Source organism: Chanodichthys erythropterus, chromosome 5, assembly GCF_024489055.1.
Source record: "Chanodichthys erythropterus isolate Z2021 chromosome 5, ASM2448905v1, whole genome shotgun sequence".
NCBI classification, from domain to species: domain Eukaryota; kingdom Metazoa; phylum Chordata; class Actinopteri; order Cypriniformes; family Xenocyprididae; genus Chanodichthys; species Chanodichthys erythropterus.
The window spans coordinates 15871930-15899329 of NC_090225.1; the positions used below are offsets into that span (position 1 = coordinate 15871930).

Here is a 27400-nt window from a genome sequence, read left to right on the forward strand (position 1 = left end):
CCCCATTACAACACCACCAGCCTGAACCATTGATACAAGGCAATATGGATCCATGCTTTCATATTGTTTAAGCCAAACCATCTGAATGTCAGACCAGGCAACGTTTTTCCAATCTTCCATTGTCCAGTTTTGGAAAGACCGTGCGAATTGTGGCCTCGGTTTTCTGTTCTTAGCTGACAGGAGTGGCACCCGGTGTGGTCTTCTACTGCTGTAGCCCATCTGTTTCAAGGTTCGACGTGTTGTGCATTCAGAGATACTATGGTTATTTTAGTTACTGTGCCTTTCTATCAGCTCGAACCTCTGACCTCTGGCATCAACAAGGAGTTTTCACCAACAGAATTCTGATGCTCAGTTGAGAAGGTGTACCTAATAAAGTGGCCAGTGAGTATATTAGTATATTATATATATATATATATATATATATATATATATATATATATATATATATATATATATATATATATATATATATATATATATATATATATATATATATATATATGGAATGTATAAAAGGGAACCTAAGCCTTGCTGTGCGATGCCATATTGCATTAGTTATTCACATGTTACTACAAACATTGAGTTCAGAGACAGGCCAGGACGTCTGAACCAGATCAAAATTTCATGATGGAGCCAGAAGCCCTGTTTGAACAGTCTCTACTTTAATATGTATTCTGCTGATGTGCCTTATCTCATGACATACATCAAAAGCACCTGCTGTGGTGAATTACAATATGGAGGTAGAGTGATGTGGAGTTTCAGTGATGAACTTAACTTACTCTTTACAAAAAAACATACTGGAAAGATTAAATATTCAGCTGGCTGACAACATTTGCCTCCTTTTGGCTAACGGAGTAAATAATGTCAAGGAAGATTTAGGCCAACTGTACTGAGGCTATTGACTAAACTTCAAAATGGTTATTTAGAGAATTCCAAATAAATGCAGAAGTTTATATGATTGAATAAGGAAACAAATGAAAGTAATTTTCTGATTACAGTTATGAGTGAAACAATAAATTAATCTGGAAATGCATTGGCTTTATCTTCCATAATTCATTCTCTGCAAAAGGACTTTGTGGTGTGTGTGTGTATGAGTGGCTGAGGGAGTTGAAGAGCAATAACTACATCAATCCATCTTTCATGTCGTCAGTCATAAGGCACAAGGGAGCCCAGAGTCAGAATGGAGGTTCAACTCAATTTTGTCTCAAGACAATAGCAAGTGGGTCTAATGTTAAATATGTGCTACATTCTAAAGATTGAAAATGTACTCTTTTAACATGCAAGAACAATTACTAGATTAGCTAACTAGTATCACTAAATCCTTTCCACATATCTTAGATATGTGTATTTTCTTTCAAATATGAGCTTTAAAGACCCACATGAAATTAAAAATTGAGTTTTGTGGCTTTGATCTTGGTCAATATGCTAGTATACTCCTAAAGACAATATTTACAATCTTTCTTTTCAGGGCAATGAGCAAAAATATTGATGATGATGCATCAATTACACTCAGAAGCATATAAAAATTTGGTCCAATAAAATTCTCTCAAAAATCACTTTCCTCCAACTAGCAACAGCCATTGTTTTTTGCAAAACTAAAGGTAAACGAAAGGCTACTGGCTATTTTAATAAAACGGGAGGAGCTTTCCAATATATACCACCCCAATTTTCTATTAAAAAAGAAACACATGTACAAAAAAGCAAACTGCACTTGTCAAGCCATTTCATTAGATTTTTAAAAGTGTGTGGAGCTGTGCATCAGGAGTCATGGAGCAGAACATCATGTTGATCTGGTAAGACAGCATTCAGATTAAAGGAACGTGTATAGCAGGAGCCATGGAGACATACATCAAAGCGTTAAAAAGTTGTCAATTCCTGAGACAGACATTAGTGATTAACTGTGAGACAGAGTGTCTAAATGAGGGATGATGTGAGACTGAAGGGGATGTGGATGTGCAGGGTGAGGGATGGCACAGTGGCATTCCATAGCACATCAGAAAACAACCTGTCTAATTTCAATTTATTGTTTTATTTTGTTTGGGTGCTGGGCAGCTATTTTTCTGAAATGCATCACCCTTTATATACAGCATATAAAATGGCAAGCCAAGCTGATAAAAAGGCTTTCTATAAAACAATGTTCAAAAAAACAAGAATGAATATACTAGCACAGACATACAGTTAGCAACACATTGCTCTGGCATGCAGTTTGTTGCATTACAGAGCGGGAGAGAGGAGAGCTTACCTTCTATAGGAAGGGAAAAAATGGAAGAACACAGAAAAGAAAGAGAGCAAAAAAGAAAGAGGCATGTTTACAGAGTTATATCAGGGCAAACAGAAAAAACAGAGGTGACAGCAAAGTAAATGAAAGCTTAGGAAACTTATTTTGAGAGTAGAGTGATTTCTTATGGAAATATTTAATATGCATGCTAAGCAAGCGAAGGGTGTCATCAGTCAGGGAGAAGGATCAAATGATTCAGTAGACGTCTTGAAATATTAAAAAGCAGATCATTAATCTAACTGTTAAACACTGATGCCATGTGTATTTTCCGATGTTTATTTCATCTATGCTGGTTATTAGGCCTGTGTATTTTTATTGTAATATAGTCAGTGAATTCTGAGCCCGACTGTGAACATTTTATACATATTCTGGAAATGGAACAGATTATTACATTAGCAGGATGGGAGGGTCAGATTCATTTAGGGAGAAAAACAAAGACACACCAAGAGGTCTCAATAGAACGCAGATTTTTTTTAAAGAGGCCATGTATTGTTCCCATTCATTTCCTTTAAATGCATTTCAAAAAATTCTTTAAACCATGAACTGATAAATCACAAGATAAGAATATTTGGATAAAACTTAAAAAAAAAAAACATTGACGTGACTGAATAAGGTACAATACAAAACAACTGACTACTAAGCCCCTTTAAAAGGAATAGTTTACCCAAAAATGATCCCATAATTTACTCAGCCTCAAGCCATCATAGTTGTATATGACTTTCTTCTTTCATCTGAACACAATCTGAGTTATATTAAATAATATCCTGGCTCTTCCCAGCTTTGTAATGGCATTGAATAGTTTTTGAAGCTCCGAAAACTGCATCCGTCCATCATAAAAGTAATCCATACAACTCCAGTGAGTTAATAAATGCCTTCTGAAGTGAAGCAATGGGTTTTTTAAAGAAAAGTATCCATATTTAAAACTTTATAAAGTATAATCACTGGCTTCCAGCAACGGCCGTATGCACATTCATGAGTCAAGTTCCAGAGGAAGGGTGGCCTCTGACCCAATGTAGGACATAGCTCCTCTTCTCTGATATATATAAATCCTCCAACATTTTCCTTTAAAACTTCTCATTTTAGACTTCTAATTTGTGATCTGCATTTTGTTTTGCTCTATCTTCTGCACTTCCGCATTCATCAATTCTTACGCTATACGACTGGTCAGAGGTCGCCCTTCCACCGGAACTCGACTCTCTTGTGAACAGCTGAAAGAAGAATTCATATACAACTAGGACAGCTTGAGGGTAAATTATAAATTATGGGCTAATTTAAATTTTTGGGTGAAATATTCCTGTAAGGCAAGTCAGTTCACTTGATGTCCATATTTGTAATGCACCAGGTAGCTATTTCCAACTCTTATTTATTTTAAGTAATAAAATAAATTGCACCACTAAAGCTCAAATCACACAAAAAGAAAATGTAGCACTGTGTTCTAACCAAAGATGCTGCAACATGCAATAAAATATCTTTTACATGTTAATCAGAGTTTTTGTCCTAACCAGATACACACAGACCGACGGGGGATTATATTTTTGGAATGATTTCTATTTCTGCAACAGTTTGAGTTCATATATCATTGTTTATGACTTTAATAGCCATAATGAAAGCGACAATTGATAATTTACCTCAAATCTTGAAAATTAAAGGAAACAAGAAAGTTTAAACTGTGAACTCTGTGAACAAAGTGTATTCCATAAGATAGGTTGTATCAGTCAGTGTTTTAGTGTTTTGAATACATTCTTACTAGTTTATTTGTAATCCATTTGATAATGTATGTATAGAAGTGCACTTGCAGAGAGAGCCTGCCCTTAAGCTCTTCTGATTGGCTGTGATTTTGTCGCATCTTGTTGCTTGTCGCTGGAATCTTATTGCATCGCGTTTAGTTAGGGCAAGGTGTAAGGCTTGACTTCCATTCCTAAAGCAACTATATCGATCGCTGCAATGTTTATGCAGGCTATGCTTATAGCTTTTTTAAATGATTAGTTCACTTTTGAATTAAAATTACCCCAAGCTTTACTCACTCTCAAGCCATCCTAGGTGTATATGACTTTCTTCTTTCTGATGAACACAATCAGAGTTATATTAATAAATATTCTGACGCATCCAAGCTTTATAATGGCAGTGAACGGGACCAAAGTGTATGAGCTGAAGAAAGTGCCTCCATCCACATCCATCCACCATACTCCACATGGCTCTGGGGAGTTAATAAAGGCCTTCTGAAGATGCGTTTGTGTAAAAAAAAAAAAAAAAAAAAAAAAAAAAAAAAAAGTTATGAAGTAAAATATCTAGCTTACGCCAGGCGGCCTTCCGTATTCTACTTACGAAGAAAGTGTAAAATTCTCGCAGTTCAAAAAGCTTACGCCTTCCCTATTCAACTTACGGAAAAAGCTTAACCGACACAACACCTGTTCCGTTTTTTCCGTAATTTGAATGTGGAAGGTGGTATGGCAGAAGCTAGAAATTTTACTTCATAACTTATGGATTTTTTTTTTACACAAAACATTGCTTTGCTTCAGAAGGCCTTTATTAACACCCCAGAGTCGTGTAGAATATGTTTATGATGGATGGATGTGTATAGAGGCACTTTCTTCAGCTCATACTCGTTGATCTCACTGCCATTATAAAGCTTGGACGCATCAGGATATTTATTAATATATCTCCGATTGTGTTCATCAGAAAGAAGAAAGTCATTTAAACCTAGGATGGCTTGAGGGTGAGTAAATAAGTGAAATAATCCTTTAACTGTAAACTGGAACTACAGTGACTATATTTAGTTACGATTACAATTTCTCCCATTCATATACATCCGAGCGGACCATCAAAACTTTTACATTGTTATTAGAAATTAAATTTTCTATGGAAATTTTGACTTTTCTCCGCCAATGCCACATGTCATGTTTACCTTTTTTTTAAACATAGTAAATTAAAAATTGAACACTTAAATTGCCCAGGACCAAAGGAAATTACTTGTCTGACCTTTTGAACCCAGTGTAGCTTAATGTAACTGTAAGGTGGGGTTGCAGAAAGGAGTGTATGCATTTATGTACGAGATAAGGCTCATACTTTGTTGGCCCAGGCATCCTCATCCCAAGAAGTGAGTTGCAGCACTCTTATTATCTCGTTGATCTCAGCGCTCATCTTCTCAAACGTGTAGTTTCTGTTCTTCAAGGCCTCCTCCACACCATGACTCTTAGTGCACTTGGTTGTCACAAAGATTTTAATTGCTGATGGGTATCAAAAAACAATTTTGTTAGTACTCCCTTTCATGAGCTATCTAAAAGTATTTTACATATCAAGATTTGAGTGCATTTTATATCTAATGTGTCCAAAAATCAGGCAACTAATTATCTCCATATGAGTAGACATATTTGCAAACATCAACATTAAAAGCCTTTCTATGTGTGAAGATTAGCTGCCATCAACCTGGCTATTTATTGCTGAGCCAACTGCAGAAAGCCAACTGGATGAAGGGAAAAATCTATCCCTCCCTGCAAGGCGGTTAAATGGCTCCAATTATCAGTGTTGCCATATCAACGGCTGGCACACAGAGACTGCACGCAGCACACACACACAGCGGTTTGCTGGTCCGTCACCTGATATGAGCACGGGCAGCAGTTCCTTCACTGTGTTCATGGAGGTGACCAGCATCACACGGTGCTCCTGGTGTGTCAGCTCCTGTTGCCGTTCGTCAATCATCTTTGCCATTTTTGTCATGCCTTACAAAAAAAATATAATAAAAAGCTGCGCAAGAAACAAGAAGGACTGAGCAATAATCCAGCTAGCAATAATTCTCCATATATTTATAATCCAAAAATGGATGTTAAATTTGGGATTTGCTAAAGACAGAAGAAGAACAGTGCTATTAAATTATATCCAATATCTGTCTATATCCAATATCTATATATACATATCTATATACATATATACATATCTATATATATATAGATATATAGATACACAAATAAAATCTAAAAAGTATACACTAGCCTTCAAAAGTCTAAGACTTTGAAATGTTTTGAAAGAAATCTCTTATACTCACCAAGACTCCATATATTTAATTTTAAATAGTAATTTTGTGATAATATAATTACAATTTAAAATAATTGTTTTCTATTTGAATACATTTTAAAATGCAATTTATTCCTGTGATGGCAAAGTTGAATTTTCTTTAATACAGTAAATGTCTTTAGTGTTAATAAAAAAATTAAAAATAAAAACATACAAACCGCAAACTTTTGAACAGTAGTGTATAATGTACATTTCCGAAAAAAAAAAAACTTTTTCAATAGTTAAAGCCATACATAAAGCACAAATAGAAGAAAAATAGGCTACTAGAAACTGAAAATGCCTCACATAAATAGAAGTTCTTCCCTCCAAAACAATACCACCTAATGAAAACAGTTGAATAGGACATATATAACAAATAAACAGTTTTTCATGGTCATACCCTCATTTAAAGAGTGTAATCTTAAAAAAAAAATAACAAAAACATCTTCATTCAACCATAATAACACTGAATTCTTTTCATGCAAATAATCACTGCCAACTTTGAGTCAACTTTAAGTCAACTTTAAAATCAAATCAGAATGTAACAAAAATTCTTCAAAAGTAAGTAACAAACACAAAATCATTTAACAGAAGTACCTGGTCCCAGGTTTTTAGTGTAAGTGATCAAGTCCTCCATGGTTTCCACAACCTCTGCGACGGTCAGGTACTCCAGGATGCCCTTACACACGCGAATAATTTTACGCACCTAAAAAAAAAAAGGAAAAAAAACGACTACTACCAATGATACAATAGAAAAAGATGCATTGGGGAATATTTATTAACATGTATGCATTTGGCAAAAGCTTTTATCCAAAGAATATTACAGTGCACTCAAGATATACAGTATAAACATTTCCTGGAAATCAAACTCATGACCTTTACGTTGCTACCACTATGCTCTACCATCTGACCTACAGGGATCCCTGAGGACTAATGTTTTATTTTGCAGGTCTCTGCCACAAACAGGAAAACCTACAAGATATAGTACCATAACATCAAGATTACTCAATGCCCTATGAACAACACAGCTCCTTGAGAAAGATGATAGACGCACTATTAATAGAGCTCAGAGAGTTAGCTTTCACAAACCGATGATCTAATATCTTGCCAGTAGATGTACATACACCACACAGTCTGAGCTCTCTTGGAAATGTTTAATTTCATTACAAATGTTATGTATTTCTGATCATTGTATAATAGTACAGCAATTACTGGCACTAAACGGTTTTAGAGAGCATTTTTGGTTTTGAATACATTTTATGAGTCTATTTACTCTGTGCTGCTGGGTTTTGTATCTTGTCTTGTGATGAGAAATCTTGTGACATGCAGAAGCAGAAACTTCAAAAGTAACTCGTGCTGATAGAAGACGCACTGTGCAAGGCGGCTCACTAAGATCATGTGCTCCGTGTGAGCTCCATTATGCTGCGCCCACGCGTCAGCGCACAGGGGAGGCTGGATATGTGGAGCACGGCACATTAGGATCGCAAGTTACTCCGCATGACAGGGGACTGTGTATTTAAATGTTGTTAGGCCAGAAGAAAAGCTTTTTTTTTTTTTTTTTTGTCTAGATGATCCAAAGAATTCAAATTCAGGATGTGCCTTGAACTGATTATTCGGCAGAAAGGAACTGGATCTTATACTGGATCTTTCCCAGATCTAATGAGGTTTCACATGAAAGCAATATTCACATCCTAAAATCAACAGTACCACTTTTGACAAGCAAATTGCTTGAAGATAAAAAATATTGCTGTCTGTCCAAAAACCTTCTTTCAAAATTAATATGATATTTTCCAGAAAAAAATAGTGTAATATCTACTCTCATCAATGCACTCTGAAAAAACTGTTCAGTTTAAGTTTCACAAAGCAGGGCTTTCTAGGAGAATTTATTGCATTACCGCTTTGTAGCAGTTTCACATTAATAGCAGAGCATGTGAAAAATTGCCACATTTGAAATAACCAAGATTATTGTGCACTTTACAATCACAAATTGTATTTTAAGTTTAAATTTTAAAAATGCTTTAAAAATGGGGTTTTAATGTCTCTCTGGAATGTTAAATCAAAAGATAGAAATATTTAAAACTAGAGCTGCACGATTAGCTGTTATCGCGATCTCGATTCAAACACCTATGCAATCTCATTCATAAATGTCTACTAAAACTTTGACAAAATGGAACCTTCAAATCTGTGTTCGAGCTGCCGCAGAGCCAGAGAGTATAGTATAGGTATGAAACAGCTTCACAAACAGTCTTTTCAACTACACAGTTTCATTATTTCTGTGTTACAAATATTCATAATATCACAGAAGTACTGGGATAAAAGTTTATAGTTTGGATATAAACGCCAATGTCTTCGTTAGTGATCAAAATAGAGCAAATCACCTTTTGAAAGTAACTTGGCGCTTCAAATAACGATTGTATTGATTACATCATTATGCCACAAGGTGGCAACAAGTGACTACTAAAAAAAAAATTGTATTGGTCATTGAATCATTCATTCAAAAGATTTGTTCAAAATCGCTGATTCATCCAGTAATGAAACAAGTATTTATGAGTGAGTCATCAAATCATTCATTCAAACCGTATTTTTTAAACAATTCATTCAGATTAATTAAACATTTCAAATACTCTGCAGCAATTAAAATTTTGTAAGAACCTCTAGAAAATGACATGTTATTTTGTTTAGTTGTCTTTTCAGAATCATGGAAGAATCGTGATCTCTGTTTGAAACAAAACAAATCCTGATTCTCAATTTAATATATATATATATATATATATATATATATATATATATATATATATATATATATATATATATATATATATATATATATATATAAATTTTTTTTTTTTTTATTGTCATTCTACCATTGTTCAGTATTTGTTCTCAAAGTCATAAAGGCAATAATATCTTTTACTGTATGATTCTAAGTTTAAATGACAGTAAATTATTTCTTCAGGTATACAATGCCTATCAAAAGTTTGGGGTCGGTAAGATTTGTTTTTAAAAGAAGACTCTAATATTCACCAAGGCTGCATTTATTTGATCAAAAATAAAGTAAAAACAGTAATATTGTGAAATGTTGTTACAATTTTTAAAAAAAACTGTTTTCTAATTTAATGTAATTTATGTAAATGTAATTTATTGCTGTGATGGCAAAGCTGAATTATTATGATCTTTAAATCGTAATTTAAGGCTGAATGCTGACCCCACACTTTTGAATGGTAGTGTATGTGTATTAGGCTGTAAGTGACATGAACAAAACTTTTACTCTTGGTTTCACAGACAAAGCTTAAGCTAGTCCTAGACTAAAATGCATGTTTGAGTTTTTTTTTTTTTTAACTGAAAGCAACTTGCTCTAACATATCTTAAAATATGTCAGTGCCATTGTTTTGTCTCAAGATGCACACTGGTAATGTTTTTTTCTAGGGTACATTTATAAAAGCTACTTAAATGTCCTAATTGAACTAAGGCCTAATCCTGGTTCAGCCTAAACCCTGTCTGTGAAACTGGGCCATAGACAATTAAATAATTAATCTCAATCATTTTTTTAAAAATGAACCATCAGCTAAAATTTCATCAAGACAGCCCTCATTCCCATTCATACCTCTGCCTCATCAAAGGTCAGGAGCAGGTCTGAAGTGCCTGAGAGGATGCCCCGCGAGCCATCGATGAGGTAATCACGGGCCGGGACAGAGTATGGGTCTGTCCTCAGCATCTGAGCTGCTTCCACTAGCTTCGCACAAGCATTCTCTACCCTGAGAAACAAGAAACATAACAATTGAGTATATTCATTTGTACTAGTTAGCCTATTATATTGGCTTCAAAAAAAAGAAATAAAAAAATTAAATAAAAAAAAAGAAATAAATATATATGAACATTTTTTTTTTTTTTTTTTTTTTTTTTTAATCATACCATATGAATGCCAGGGTCTAACAAATATATAATGGCTTGACCTATTAGAAATGCTCAATGCTGATTAAATGCAATATTTAGTAAAAAAAAATATGCATTTGACTCAAATAAGTGGTGCCAGTACTAACTGGTTTAATTGCCCTCTAAATCACACATCAAGATTATTCAAACACTCAATTCCCAGAACTGAGGGCAGTAAAGAATTCCAAAGCTTTCCAGCAAGCAGTGTAAGATCTTTTCCCAGACTGGATAACACTGTATTAATAGAGATTAAAGCACATCCCAGTCGCCCCATGGCCCACGCTACAGGAGAGCAGGATGATGACGCGTTCTGGAGGAGGACTCTCTTCATCATAATTCTGCGGTGGAGACCCAGACGTATGCAGACACCACCCTGTATGAGGTACCACTCGGGTGTCAGTGCTTACAACAGAGCCTATATATAGAGAGGTTCACATTTCCTGTCACCAGCCACATGTGTGCTGACTGATGAGCTCTGTGCCAGCTTGTGTTTATGGTGCCAAATGTGTCAGCTATGGCTTTTACGGTCTTTAACTGAGCCCGTCTGCCCAGCCATTTCAAATAGAAACAGATTCATACTGATACCCCCGCTTTATCATCTGCAAGGCCTGATCAAGTCTGATCTTTGAAAGGTAAAAGCACAACTCTCCTTGATAAGCAGCACAGTTTGCGTTATTATTCATGTCTGTAGCACAAATGGTGCAATAGGAACAAGTTAAAGCCTTGAGCTATGAGCAATGAAAATAGTGATTCTTGTATTACAAAACACTACTAATAACTGTAAGCTTTTCCTCCAAATTGAATCTCCATCTGTTTCTCCAACTAAATTTAGACCTGCTGACCATGTCACAGATTGTCATTCCGGTTTGCCATTTATTTCGATTTGCACAATCTTCTAAAAAATGATTCTGCTTTGGAGGCCGATTAGTGAGCAGGAAGAAGCCGTGCAGGGTCCATATGGACCTGTCAACTCCACTCGCATATGGGCTAGAGCAGCAGAAGATCACACCGGGTACAACTCCTGTCAGCTAAGAATAGGAAACTGAGACAACAATTTGAACGGGCTCACCAAAATTAGACAACAGAAGTTTAGAAAAACATCACCTGGTCTGATGAGTCTTGATTTCTGCTGCAACAATCAGATGATAGGTCAGAATTTGGCCTAAACAACATGAAAAAAATAATTGATCCATCCAGCCTTGTAGAAATGGTTCAGGCTGGTGGTGGTGGTGTAGTGGTGTGGGGGATATTTTTTTGGCACACTTTGAGCCCCTTCGTACCAGCAACAAATCTGCAGCAACTGTGTGATGCCATTATATCAATAATATGGACCAAAATCTCTGAGGAATGTTTCTAGCACCTTGTTGAATCTATGCCACAAAGAATTAAGGCAGTTCTGAATGCAAAATGAGGTTCAACCCAGTGCTAGCAAGGAGTACCTAATAAAGTGTGTGTGTATATATATATATATATATATATATATATATATATATACAAAGTTCTGTCATGAAACTCTAGATGGCACAGGCTAATAGGTCCTTAACTCAGCTTGCTTACAATCACATCATTCTCTATAGCAGTGGTTCTCAAACTTTTTAGCGTGGAGTACCCCCTGAAGGGATTCCCATTCTTCTGCGTACCCCCTCTCTTCCACTTCAACTGCAGTCACACCTTTACCATTAAGCGACAATATTTGCCCCCTAAATTGATTTTCCAGTGCATTTTTTTTACCTTTATGAATAACTTTATAAAATAAATAATGTTTTAAATTTAAAAAAAATGTTCAATAGAGAAATATGCAATGATGGTAAAACAAAGTGATACTTTTAAATATTAAACTAAAACTGCCAGTAGGTGGGTCATCGAGAGTGAGTCATTGAGTCATTCATTCATTAACGAAGCAAGTGGATGTGAATGAATCATTGAATCATTGACTCTCACGATTCGTTCAAAGGCGCATTTGTGTGTTGTAGTTCTGCTGTGGTTTTCGTAAGAAATATTTTTTTCATTGCAAAATAAAGTAAATACTGACAGTACTGTGTTTAAAATGTAAGTTTTGTTTTTTGACCTGTTGTATAATAATGCACGTTTGCGGTCATGTGGATATTTGGGTACAATTGTATTCTTCCTCGTTATCAACATTAAATACAAGAACTCACACAAGGTATGTTTTTGTATCAAAGAAAGTTTGAGTCTTAAATTGATATAAATCCACTATCTGTGTCTATATTTGTTCGTCATGCAAGTGCTAAATCCCCACTTTTACAAAGGTGCATTGTCGAGAACAGCAGTAATTTAGCGCGATTTAAGGCAGACTGCACGCAATCTATCATATGCATGCTGCTTGTGTGGATGCAGTCATTTTAGACTGCAAAACATGAGGTAATTTGATTAAATGTAATGGAATTACAGCATTTTGCCAGTTAGAAATACATGCTCGGTTTTAAAGGTGCCCTAGAATTAAAAATTGAATTTATCTTGGCATAGTTAAATAACAAGAGTTCAGTACATGGAAATGACATACAGTGAGTCTCAAACTCATTTGTTTCCTCCTTCTTATATAAATCTCATTTGTTTAAAGAACTCCGAAGAACAGGCAAATTAGGCAACAGGCAACATAACATCGACTGTTACGTAACAGTCGGGGTGTACGCCCTCAATATTTGCATATGCCAGCCCATGTTAAACCATTAGACAAGGGCAGGAAGTCTGGATGTGCACAGCTGAATCATCAGACTAGGTAAGCAAGCAAGAACAACAGCGAAAAATGGCAGATGGAGCAATAATAACTGACATGATCCATGATTACATGATATTTTTAGTGATATTTGTAAATTGTCTTTCTAAATGTTTCGTTAGCATGTTGCTAATGTACTGTTAAATGTGGTTAAAGTTACCTTAATTTTTTACTGTATTCACCGAAACAAGAGAGCCATCGCTTTTCATTTTTAAACACTTGCAGTCTGTATAATTCATAAACACAACTTCATTCTTTATAAATCTCTCCAACAGTGTAGCATTAGCCGTTAGCCACGCAGCATAGCCTCAAACTCATTCAGAATCAAATGTAAACATCCAAATAAATACTTTACTCACATGATCCGATCCATGCACGCAGCATGCATGACGAACATCTTGTAAAGATCCATTTGAGGGTTATATTAGCTGTGTGAACTTTGTAAATGCACTGTATAACTGCACTTATAGTCGAGAGATTGGGGGGAGGGAGTGCATGATTTAAAGGGGGCGCAGCATGAATCGGTGCATAGTTAATGATGCCCCAAAATAGGCAGTTAAAAAAAACAAAAAAAAAACAATCTATGGGGTATTTTGAGCTGAAACTTCACAGACACATTCAGGGGACACCTTAGACTTATATTACATCTTTTGAAAAGACGTTCTACGGCACCTTCACTTTTATTTTAAGGTATGGTAAAGTTAAATTAACGGTAACACTTTACAATACGGTTCATTAGTTAACATTAGTTAACTACATTAGTTAACATGAACTAATAATGAACTGCACTTATACAGCATTTATTAATCTTTGTTAATGTTAATTTCAACATTTACTAATACATTATTAAAAGCTTGTTAACATTAGTTAATGCACTGTGAACTAACATGAACAAAGAATGAACAACTGTATTCTCATTAACTAACACTAACGAAGATTAGTAAATACAGTAACGAATGTATTGCTCATTGTTAGTTCATGTTAGTTAATCCATTAACTAATGTTTAACAAATGAACCGTATTGTATAGTGTTACCAAATTAACTACTCCACATTTTGTTCGCGTAGCCTCTTTTGTCACCTCACGTACCCCCAGGGGTACGCATACCCCAGTTTGAGAAACACTGCTCTATAGGACACAGCTGATTGGTTCTCTTGACAAGCTTGCATGTATAACCTTCATATACTTGATTAGCATTTGTCTTTAGCAGTGCAGTGCGGGTAGCAGAATGTCTTACTTGCATACACATGTCGTGTATGTATTGGCAGCAGCAAGTCATTTATATATATATATATACAAACACACACACACACACACATGCATATGTACATATTTTAGATTTTTATTTTTTATAAAATGTTTAATATACATACTAATTATATATAATTACAATTGATATATAATATGTAAAATAATGTCTTGATCTAGTTACATCCTCTTCTCTCGTTTCTAGTCTTCTCTCCACTTTCCTTATCAAAGAAAACTATTTTTTAAAAATCCTAAATTTGCAGTTTTACCCCCTTAAGGTGTGAGAAACAAAGGAACAAGCACTTCTTTGTGTTCTCTGTGACTTTCTGACTTAACCATTTGAGAGAGCGAGGAAAAAGATTGTGAAAGACAGACACAAACAGACAGGGCATCAATATTAAATAGATTCAACACTAACTGCTCCATCTACATCAGCTGCCAAGGCACCACTTCACACACCCAGAGAGACACTAGGGAGAGCAGTCATATAGTTTTTATGTAGACTTATCAATAATGCATTGTAAGCTTGCAGGAAAACGCCCCCAAGCTTTAGCAGTGAGGGTATGACTCAGCCCCTGACGGTAAGCTAACGGACCTTATTTAACCTCCACATCACATTGTGGAGCTTTCTTCAGTATCAGGACATCCAAAGACCACATAAGTATCTCATATTGTGTAAAATCAGGATAAAGTTTCTGATGTTTATACATTTATAATGTTTCATTAGTTTAAACTTCTCTTGACAAGGTAAAGGCACATGCCTTGTTAATGCTGTTCAGTGAGCGTGTGAGTTCAGTGTGATTAGAGCTTATGTATGTTCACATGATGAGCATCTGGAGAGAACCAGGAAGCACAGGTCTTACTTAATGAAGGCTGGAGGCATGTCTCTCTTCATAATCTTGTCTTCTGTGGTCTGCACTGTCTCCTTCCCCACCTGAGAACACATGTAAAACAAGCTTGATTACAGGGTGCATAATGATGAAACCATTTACATTCTTTTTTATCTTTTTGACACCAGCTTTAACTCAAAAAAGTTATACACACAAGGAAAAGCTTTAGCCCTCAGGCACACCAGATTGACACAGCTTGTGAATGGGGTCGCTCTGAGTATCTGGACACAATAAGGGCTTGTGTGTTCTGAATGAGCCCAGGGGCTGATCTGCCACTCGCTGTCTGGGATGCTGCCAGTACTTCCAACTGTCCAATCTAAAACAACAACCCACAGCCCATGCTGCTCATCTGCCATTACCACACCCATTCATTGATTATTTCCTAAATAAACACACTGAAAATAAAAATAAGTAATACAAAATAACAAAAATGAAACAAAAACAAAAAAATATATAAAGCAAAAAACTAAATAAAAACAAAATGAAATAATAAATTAAATAAATATTACAAACAAACAAAAAAACACAAAAACAAAGCAAAAACAAAACACCACAACACAACAAAAACACAAAACAAACAAAAAACACAAACAAAAAAATGAAAAAAAAAAACAAAAAAAACAAAACAAGGGAGGATCTAATGTTAATAATCCTTGGAAAACCATGTACTGGATTTCATGATTTGTTATGATTTTTAATTTAAGACCATGTTATTAAACTCAGTTCTAATTATTCATGTCCATAAATCAGTTCTGTCTGTTTCAAAGACTGATTCAAAAGTCATTTATTTATTTACATCAATCAAAAATACTTCGATATTTTTTGTTAACTGTCCAACCCTATCAGCCAATAATCTGAATGTATTATAATTCTGTCTTACATCACAGCAAAATCACTCTTTGATTTTAAATCATAATCCTGAGGCGACAAGATACCAGACCACACACGTGCTCACATCATTGTGGTTTATTTGGCCTTTCACTGGACATAAGGAATGACATTACGGTGTCCTTCTTTACAGTCCACTAATGCAGAGATAGCAGCGTAACAGAGAGATGTTTGTTATCTCCGCACAGCACATGGCCACTTCCTGCCTGCTCTTTTTTTTTTCCAATGATATAATTACACCAAGTCAATCACATTCATTTGTCTGTCCTCTTTCTCTGAAATGTATTTGAAGATGACTTTCAACTTCCCATCAAGCTCTAGTGACTTTCATGAGTTGAAATATATCACTTGATTGAACGGGTGAAAATGGAAAGGAATAACACAATGAGATGAGAAACAGGTCAAACAGATGTAAAGTAGTAAATAATGTGCATGCAGCTGTGTAAGCTTTTGTAGTGTAGCACACTCTTTTACTGGGCTCTAATTGGGTGAAAGGGGCCCATAAATAAGGCTAACTAGGTTAACTGCTGGGCTACACTGGGAACAGCGAACGCATATGCACATACAGTAGCCAGTCTCAAACATCAGTCCTGTGCATGGCCTGTTTGGAAGAAGTACTCAACAGAATTAAAAGTCCTTCTGGATAAATATGACATACCCTTCCACCAGTCAAAATGTCATGTAGTCAGTGGGTTCAGCTTTTGCACCTATTTTTTCAGTGTATCTGAGACCTCATTAGTGTTTATTAGCACCTGACATATTGAAACACTCTTCTCAGTGGGGCCTTCACCTCACACTTCTCTTGAGATACTTGACCTGCAACCACATTCTGCATGGTTATTCTTAGCTCAGTTCTGGGTCTATAAGGCCATCTGAGGGACAAGAAGCAATGGTGGTAAATAATAGCCCACTGCACCTTAGTCTGTGCTTTACAAGCAAGCACCAAATATTCCAAAGCAACCAATGAATATGTGCACAAAATATGTATTTAGAACAACACTGTAAAACCTGATAAGTTCAGACACTGCTTACCTCAAACATTTAGTAAACAATAATTATAGATAACAATTAAGTCAAACTAAAAAAATGTAATTTTATCTAATGTTTAAGTCCACTGTACTTAAAACTATTGTTCAACATACCATGTAATGTTTATTATTTTTCAATTATTTTAATGCAGTGGTTGTAAAACCCAATAAGTTCAGAATACTCAAAAAATTTAGTAAACAACTAAAAGATTATTTTAGTAGAACCTAACAAATATTATTACACAAATTCAGTCATTACAGTTTAATTGAAATATACACCTAATCTTTATGGTTAAGTGTTAGTTATCATCAGCACACCAGCATGCGCTAATATAACCATCAAAGAGAATACCTCTATTTACTTGCATGAACTGTTAACCAACATGCAGTATATATCACAGCCCATACTCAACCTAACCACAGGCACTACTCTTCACCATGATGGTAACCCTACAAAATTTCAACATCATAGAAACACATTGAAATACCAAAATAACAGAACATTAAACAATAACATCTTTCCCTGTATTAAACTTGTGCAAAAACACACAAAATAACACTCCATTTCAACAATTTCTCCTTTATGCCGGGTACACACCACAAGATAATCGGCTGATTTTGGGGCGATTTCTCCCCCTCCGACAATCCTAGGTCATGTCCTGATTATCTTGATGGTTCTACAGATTATCTTATCAGATTTTCCTGTGGTGTGAGGTGTGTTAAGAGTGACTGAATCTGCTCGGAAGAACTTCGTAGACACCCCAATCGCAGTCATAAATATTCGACATGTTGAATATTTACGATCAGAAATCCAAAAAGGCATGCACACTTTGGAGATTATCACGTGAAACGAAACAATATCAAATTAGAAAGCGAGCTAACAGAAGACAGAAGCATAACAAATGTAGAAAGTTAAATGGATTTGGACAGCAGAGATGGAGGATCAGCTTGTCGTTTTGTGGCAACAGCACGAGTGTTTATGCAAAGTGTCAAGTAAAACATAACAAAATCATTCCAAACACTATCAACGCTATTTTTTCCTTGTTTACTCTGAAGTCTCGAGAGATTTTGCAAGATTTCCCATGTTCACAGTCGGGACTCTGGTTGAAAATCTGTTTGTGTGTTGTGTGCTGTCTTTGTCACATCACAGCACACCACACACTATAGGAGCAAAATGGTTAAATCTAGAATTTTTTTTATCCTCGTGTTTGTGGTCTCTCACATTTTGAAAATCTTATAACTTTTAAAAAATCTTTTAGTGTGTACCCAGCATTACAGAGTCTGCAACTCAGTTTAATGTTGAATGGATTCTTCTGATAACGTCGGTAATGTCAGCAACGACGTGGATGACAGATGGAGGACGTCACTTTATATAGCTCAGTAAACTTAAAAATTAACTTAATTTAACTATAAAGGGTTTACTCAAAAAATTTGAACTACACAAAAATAAAGCTAAACTCCTCATTTAGTAAATGTAATTGTTTTAAGTTGCATCAATGATTTAACAGACTTTAATTGCAGTGTACTCAGTCTTTATAAGTTAGTAGTATTGTTCGGGTTTACAGTGAATACTGAATTAAGTACCCTTGCTATTACTACCTGCACCTGAGTACAATAAATCATTAGTAATGATAATTTCAAATCTCTTGCACTTACAACTACACTGTCAAAAATGTCCAATTTCAAAAAAAGAATGTATTCCACAGTAAAAACCTGTTAAATGGTTAACTATAAGCTATCTTATGTTTATAGGCTTTAGATTTGATGGGCGATATGTGTAAAAATCTTGTTAAAATTTTATTTGAAATAAAACGTAAGAATTATTATTATTTAAAAAAAGCACAATATAATCATAATTTACATAGTAATAGACATTAAAACAACATTTACAGATACATTTAATGTTGTTGTTGTTGTTGTTCTTGTTGTTTTTACCATTTATGCACATTAAAGGTGCCCTAGAATTAAATATTGAATTTATATTGGCATAGTTGAATAACAAAAGTTCAGTACATGGAAAATACATACACTGAGTTTCAAACTCCATTGTTTCCTCCTTCTTATATAAATCTCATTTGTTTAAAAGACCTCCGAAGAACAGGTGAATCTCAAAATAACACTGTGTACGCCCCCAATATTTGCATATGCCAGCCCATGATCAAGCCATTAGACAAGGGCAGAACGTCTGGATCTGCACAGCTGAATCATCAGACTAGGTAAGCAAGCAAGAACAATAGCGAAAAATGTCAGATGGAGCAATAATAACTGACATGATCCATGATAACATGATATTTTTAGTGATATTTGTGAATTGTCTTTTTAAATGTTTCATTAGCATGTTGCTTATGTACTGTTAAATGTGGTTAAAGTTACCATTGTTTCTTACTGTATTCACGGAGACAAGACTGTCGCCATTTTCATTTTTAAACACTTGCAGTCTGTATAATGCATAAACACAACTTCTTTCTTTATAAATCTCTCCAACAGTGTGTAATGTTAGCTTTAGCCACGCAGCACAGCCTCAAACTCATTCAGAATCAAATGTAATACATCCAAATAAATACTATACTTACATGATCCGATCCATGCACGCAGCATGCATGACAAACATCTTGTAAAGATTCATTTTCAAGGTTATATTAGCTGTGTAAACTGTGTTTACTGTTAAAGGCAAGCGCGAGCTCCGGGGGAGGGGGAGCACAAGAATTAAAGGGGCCGCAACCTATATATCGGTGCATAGTTAATGATGCCCCAAAAGAGAGGTATAGGTCCATAGACAGCAAAATAATCAACACTTTCAAGGTCCAGAAAGATACTAAAGACATAGATAAAACAGTCGAGATGACTGCAGTGGTTCAACCTTATTTTATGAAGTGACAAGAATACTTTTTGTGTACAAAAACAAAACAAAAATAACTACTTTATTCAACAATATCTTCTCTTTTGTGTCTTCTCATATGCTGTTTACATTCAGCGCTTTCAGGTTCTACGTCTGAAAGCTGGCTCAATATTGGCAGAGGCTGTTTGAGCAGCACAATGCATTCATGTGATGCTGACGCAGGAGCCGGCCAATAATGATGCTGATGTAGAACCTGGGAGTGCTGAATGTAAAAAGCGTATAAGAATGACACAGAAAAGAATATATTGTTGAATAAAGTCATTATTTGTTTTGTTTTTCCGCACAAAAAGTATTCTCGACACTTCATAAAATTAAGAACCACTGCAGTCATCTCGACTGTTTTATCTATGTCTTTAGTATCTTTCTGGACCTTGAAAGTGTTGATTATTTTGCTGTCTATGGACACCTCTTGGTCTTACAGGTGTGGAACGACTAAGGGTGAGTAATTAATGACAGAATTTTCATTTTTGGGTGAACTTACCCTTTAAGTTCTGTTCACACGAAAAACAATAAAACTATCAAGTTTTAAAATGATATCACAGGAATCACATTCAGAGCAGTTTATTCCCAGTTGATAAAGCTAAAAATGATCCACCTCATTATGAAATGTGTACTGCAGTTATAGAATAGTTAATAACATTCTCGTCCATGGCGTGGACGCTAAAATAGTTATCATTATAGTTATCATTATAGCATGCGTTCTTGGTGTGAACAGGCCTTTACCCTGATGGTTTTGTCTTTAACACTGTAAACTGTAAAAAGTCTTTACTGTCCATTTTTATTATTCATGGTTCATGGAAATGGATTATTAAATTTTGCATATGCCATTCTATTTCATCACCTATACATTTTTCTTTACCATCAATTGAAATGTATTTTTCTTTTACAGCATAGTGATGTGCAACAGGGCAGTTAATGAACCATCCACCTGTTCAATGATGTGATTTAACAATGGCATATTTGTTTATGATACCAGCTCATAAAAAACTGAACTGATATTTGACGTCTGACATGATTCTCATTCCTCTAATGGTCATTTGTGTATGAGGGTTGCACTGGGCACATCCAGTGTTTGTGTGCTAGAATGCGACGACACCTACAGCAAGATGCCTTTCCCTCAGCCGAAAGCAAAGCGGGAGCCACTGCGTTCTCGCTCCATGATGGCTGTTTATATAACAAGGCTCCTGCTCTGTCACAGAATTCTGTCATCTGCCGGCTGTTTACGCTCAAACTCAGAAGTATCTCTCATTGATTCTCACAAGCTGCGCAAAGACTCACGACTCCTTTAAAGGGAAACTCTGCACACACGCTGGTGGATCCATAAAAGGTTTGACTTTTTTAAAAGGCCCCTCGATCGCACATTAAGCAGTTTTTGTGGTGTCGAACAAAGCATATGGGTGACAGAAAGACAGACTCAAGAGGCAGACATTCATCGATTGTTTACATTTGATGCATAATTAATGCAGAGTGCTTATAGCAGTTGTAGCTTCACTAAAAAGACTGTTTGATCTCAGGTGCATTAGTGCAGTGATAATGGATTCTGAGAGAGCAGCCCAGGTCAGCAGCTGCTCCAGCTCCTGTGTATCGGCCCACTGTCAGATATCATTAAACATAATCCAGATAATTTCAGTAAAATAGACTGAAGAGGCCGGACTTAGAAAATGTGACGATCACAAGCCACAAGTTTCCCAAAACATACATAAAAGTGCAACCGAAATGTCGCACAAGTTCCCATTTCCAGGCACCTCCTTTGAGTCAGTTTCAATACAATTTTTTCAAAAGATTTTTTTCAAATTTCTTTTATTCCGCAAGAATGCATTAAATTGATCAAACAGAAATCAGTGACAGAAATCTTTTGGAAGTAGTTACATTAAATGTCTTTACTATTTGTATTAAATGCTGTTCTTTTGAATTTAAACATTTATCAAAATAAATCAACTTTAAACAAAAATATTAAGCAGCAACTGTTTTCAACATTGATAATAATAATAAATCTTTCTTGAGCACCAAATCAGCATATTTTTGCAGGATCATGTGACACTGAAATAATGCCTGCTGAAAATTTAGCTTTGCCATCACAATAATAAATTACATTTTAAAATACATTAAAATAGACAAAAGTTATTTTAAATTGTAAAAACATTTCATAATATTACTTTTTTTTAAGTAATATTCAGATAATTCCTAAAATTATTAAGGTTTTAGGTGAGGTTATGATTTATATTTCTGATGGCTTTTCCTATACATTAAATATATTTTGTGTATATGTTTATACATAACATAACCTTACGTTATATGTTTTGTGCTTTTTTACTACAAGAAAAAGTATAAATAACATTAATGTCAATCAGAATCAAAATTATAAGGATTGTTATTGTATTTTATGTTAAGTGTCACACATTTTAGGTAGAATCATCCCACCCCGCATAAAAGAGCATGTAGAGTCCTATCTACATTGTAATTCATAGAAATCAGTCTGGAGCATTATACTGCAAACATTCATGCCACTCAAAATCTAGTCAAGGCTGGATATATTTTCTGAAGAAGTCACAACGGAGACTTGCTTTAAAAGGAATATGTCTTTTTAAAGTACTTGAGGGATTATGGGAGCTGAGAGAAGCAAACTGCAAGCAAGTTTATGCTTGTGTCATCAGTATGGGTCTTACTATCACATTGTGATATTTCTGTATGAATGACTGGGATTAACTTGAGTTTAACACATTTGAAAGGGCATCACCTCCTCTCACACTGTTATTTTATAACTAAGGGAGTTTTCCCTGCAAGTGGCGGTCACAAATAAACACATTCCACTGATGTCCTATAGAGTTTGGCTTTGGGTTACTACAGTAGGTTATGTCTTTAATCACTCCATTTTGCCTTAGAAAGTGACATAACATAAGTATTTCATATACAGTTCCACACTACTGCTGATACCTAAGTGAATCTTGCCATGGATGGCATCAAACGGCACATATTTACAATTGTATATGGATGGTATGCCAATGGCTCTCTTCCAATGCACTGTGCAGACTTGGCCGAAAAGACAGACAGACAGACAGACAGACAGACATGGAGACTCCCCTCAAGGCCAGACCCCTGCTGTCTTTTCTGTTAAGAGCCATAAAAAGCATTCAGAGAAAAGAGAGATGAATAAACTCAAAAAAACCTTAAAGGGGTGGTTACGTGGTTTTTTTCCAGGCTTGATTGTGTTTTTGGGGCACAGTATAACATGTCTTAATGCTTCGTTTTTTTGAAAACACTGTATTTTTTATATATTTTATCTTTATTCTACACCTCTGTTTCCACTGTCATATGAACGGCTCGTTTGACTTCCTGCTTCTATGAAGCCACTCCCTCCGACATACGCAATGTGCTCAGATTGGTTAGCAGGTTGGTAACTGGCCCAGTCTATCGTGATTCGCTGAAGCGTCTGGAAACGCCACGCCCCTTACCATCCGTTATTACGCGCTTAGGTGGAAAGTAAATAAAAGCGCCTATATTGCTGTATCAAATTGAGCCGAATCAGACCCTGATGAAGAACCTCTCCAATCGCGGCTTTAAAGGACGTTTATGAATGGTATTTCATCTAGTATTTGTGTCAAAGTGTTTAGATATGCTGTCACTGCTGTTTGTTAGCTTTCAATATACAGTTTTATCCTGATTAAAGCTTTCCTGTAGTAAATACATGCCTGAGTAGTCGCATTTTTGTAAATGTATCTTTTAATTTATAGCATGAACAACTGTTTGTCTATGAACATAGAAGTTTGTTGGTGTTTGTTGCACTAGAACTTAGCTAACTGGCTAGCAAAAACGAGTTGCTCTTTGTATATGTCCTAGATGCATTAAAAACAGCAACAGAACTATAACATTACGTTTAAAAGACATGTAAGTTACAAACAATAAAATGTACTTACAGTTTGAAGACAATAAACAGCAGCTTCTGCTTTTAAAGTAGGAACTGCTTCATCTTTCAGTAAACTCTTGTGCAAATCCAGCATTGAACTCGTGTAGATTCTGGAATCTGTCTTCAGCGCCGCATCCAGTGTAGAAAATATCACAGATTACAATGGGTTCTATATCTTTTGACGCGTCGCGTCGCGCAGCTCGCGTTCGGTGTAAACAACTCTTCCGCTTTCATTATGCTGTGCCACATGGCCTCGCCCACTTTGTTGCGCGTTCCCGGGGGCAGTGTTTGTGTTAATAGCAAGGGTGTATGATGTCACCAACCCGGGAAGAAGCTCGTTGTAGTCCAAACCGCCCGTTTTTGTAGGCAATAAAATGCCATAACTTTAAAAGACAATATCTCCGTTTGCATTGAACTTTCAGCGCTGTAACTTTGCAGATACTGTTTATGCTCAAGCAGCAACATTACACACTAACTAAAGTTAAAAAAGTGAAATCGCATGTAACCACCCCTTTAAATTAACTTGAAAACTCTTATCAGTCAAGGTAGATACAGTCATCTGTTCCTCACTGGCTTCATTCCAGCCCTTCCACACCCAGCAATGACCATTAATCAGACCAAGTTACAGACTAAGACCAGATATGGTTCTGGACTGTGGCTATGATATCCGGGACATATCTAATATTCTGTGGAAGCTTGAACTAGGGAGAGTAATTGATTTACGTTACCTTTACAATAAACAATTGCATGCTCAATTCTTTATATGTCACAATTAGGGCCATAAAACATATTAGCTGACAAACTAATCTCTTAACACAATCCCAAAGTGACCAAGAGAATGCTGAAAATCTAAACATAGAACAGTCTCCAAGATACAGGCCAGTCTTTAAAGTGAGAAGAGATATAAAGCCTCTTTACTCAGCCTTGATTTCGAGGCTTGGCTGATGTTTTGGACACTTCAGCGGTAACAGGTGCCACATATGAGGGAGGTGGTGGTGCTCTGTGTCTCCAATGAAGACGCTGACACCTTAGACTTCCTCAAGCCAGCAGGGAGTCACTTTCCCTGGGCATGAAACACCCCCTCCAGCCATGCACTGTGAGACCGTGTTACTTCCCAGGCTAGAAGACCTATTTATTCCCGGCACAAAATGCTCACTCCCTATTTGTGACTTACTCACGTACATTAGGAGGATTCTTCTCGCATTACTTTACTTAATGACATCTGGGAGTAAATTATCTTGTTACACATAAACAAGAAGAAACAGAGTAATACTGAAAGTACTTCTACACTCTCAAAAAACTCTTGCAGGTCCTGCTTGATAGAATAGAATAGAATAGAATAGAATAGAATAGAATAGAATAGAATAGAATAGAATAGAATAGAATAGAATAGAATAGAATAGCTACACATACTATAGAAACTTACTAGAACCAATGTTTTAAAATGCATGGAGTTATTTAAACACACAAAGCATTACAAAAAAGAACAGAACAGAATAGAAAAGAAAATAATATTTAACTACACAGAAAGTTATAAGAAGGCTTTTTCAAATGAAAATAGAATAGAATAATAGAACAAATAAATTTCAGTTAGAATACATTACAGAGTATAAGAGTACAATGGAACACGATAGCTTGTTCGGATCAAAAATTACATCAGACTATATAATTATCAACATGATTTCAAAACTGTGTGTTTTTCAATAACAGACTGAGAACTTTCTTCAAATAGAGACTGCCTTATTGAGACCAAAGAGGAAGGAGAACATACCAGCAAGTTTCAGTCTGGTTTCTGTGGGTACACTGGGAAAATAACGGTACAAGTTTCTGGGATTGATGATTCTGTTTTTGATGTTTCCTGGAAACAGCACCTGAACTAAAAGTACTTTTCTAAACAGATGAACTCCTTGTACAAGGAAGAATACAGCCCACCTATATCACACTCAGTTCATGTTTATGATGCAAATGTCATTGCTTCCAAAATACTGCAACTACTCCAATACAGGATAAGGTGTTTAGGGAGCGTTTAAATTTAACATTGATAAACATAAGAAGGTTTACAGCCCGTTTTCAACTACAATTTCTCCTTGCGCTTGCTGAAGGTATCAACGAATCATTCAACTACACTAATTTCCAGATAATGCATCCAGCCCTTTGTAACACAAACACAACCTTTAAGCCTTTGTTTTTATTTTTTGGATGTAGGCACTTTAGTTTACCGTGTGTTAAGTTAACGGTGTTTAGGAGAAAAATGAGGAGAACAGAAAACTCACACAAGTCCAACACTTCCCTGACACCTGCTGTGATTTAGCCAGTCTCCTCAATGTTCCATCAGTGCAATGTGTTTACATCAACCATTAGGCTATCTGCTTTAGCCACAAACTAATAAAGTCAAATTTGATTCTTAAACCAAGTCCACTGTAGGCATTTTTTAATTCCTAATGCAACATTCACATTCATCAGATCACGACCCTTCGCAAAATTACCAAGGTAAACAATTTCCACTAAAATACCACAAACTACAACAAAGCAGTACATGTTCACAGCAAACTTCTTGTTAGCCAGCCAATGTTATGAAAAAGAAACAAAATGACAAAGTTTTATACTAACTGAAGAAGACCACATATTTATTATGATTTACAGTAGTAGCAATAACTGTGGTACCTATGGTTTTTAGGAGGAAACTGTGTGAGGAAACTGTGGTTACCATGGTTTTTTTTTTTTTTATAAGGGGAGACGTTTTAATGGAATGAACTGCGCGTTGATGAACACAATAAAACAGCAGCAGATAAACTAAAACAAGATGCTGTATGGATGACAGGACCCTCACCCGCACGAGGTTGCTGACAGCCGCTTGCACTGCCGCCACTGGGCTGGTGAGATCTGGGATCGCTTTCCCATCAACTTCGCCCTCCTCGTGCATGATAACCAAGTGGGATATCTGCTGAGCCACCGGCTCCAGGATACTCTCTATCGTCTTGGTATGGAAAACTGGCATCCTGAAATCTAAATATCCTCAACACAAGTGAGAAAAAGGCACGTGTTCACTCTGTCCTGCGCTTTCCCCCGTTATTTCTTCCAAGGGCACCACGAACCAAACGTCTATTCCCGAGTCTATCCCACTCATGCAGAGAAATCCCTAAACGCCTCCTCAACGACCGACGCCTTCTGTGGATAACCAAAGCAAGGCGCCCGGTGAGTGGGAACGAACGCACGACTTAAAAGAGTCAGGGATTGTCAACCAATCAGCGCAAAGGTTTCACGCCAAGCGGAGCATCTGATTGGTTCGCGCTGACGCTGTTTCCACTCTTCTCCGCCCCACCCTACCTGTGTTAAGAGCTTCCCTGACTACGTCATGCAGTCAGTAGCCAAAAAGGGAATGCGTCGGACTGGAATGACAAAGTGAGGATTCCGTGGATTACATTCGACTTAATGATAGGTAATGGTGTTAGTGAAACGGCAACAAAGTAACTGATACTCAATGACAGACCATTCAAGCATGTCTATATTTAGGCTGCAGCTTTTAATTCAGATCATGTGATCAT

General features: G+C 36.0%; 1 protein-coding gene across 5 annotated transcripts in view; it reads right to left on the reverse strand.

Annotated features, from left to right (window-relative positions):
- The window catches only part of vcla (vinculin a), a 49474-nt gene extending 22452 nt beyond the window's left edge, over positions 1-27022 (reverse strand). For 4 of the 5 annotated variants that reach the window (XM_067386257.1, XM_067386255.1, XM_067386256.1 and 1 more), the window contains exons 1-6: positions 26686-27022; positions 15110-15180; positions 9933-10083; positions 6926-7034; positions 5875-5997; positions 5345-5505 (exon numbers count right to left, since the gene is read on the reverse strand). In XM_067386257.1, the coding sequence (XP_067242358.1) occupies positions 5345-5505; positions 5875-5997; positions 6926-7034; positions 9933-10083; positions 15110-15180; positions 26686-26853 (783 nt within the window). In that variant the 5' untranslated portion in view covers positions 26854-27022. Of the gene's footprint in view, positions 1-5344; positions 5506-5874; positions 5998-6925; positions 7035-9932; positions 10084-11365; positions 11397-15109; positions 15181-26685 lie in introns of those variants that run through there. The other variant, XM_067386258.1, reaches the window with a different exon arrangement.
- Positions 27023-27400: the final 378 nt, after the last annotated feature.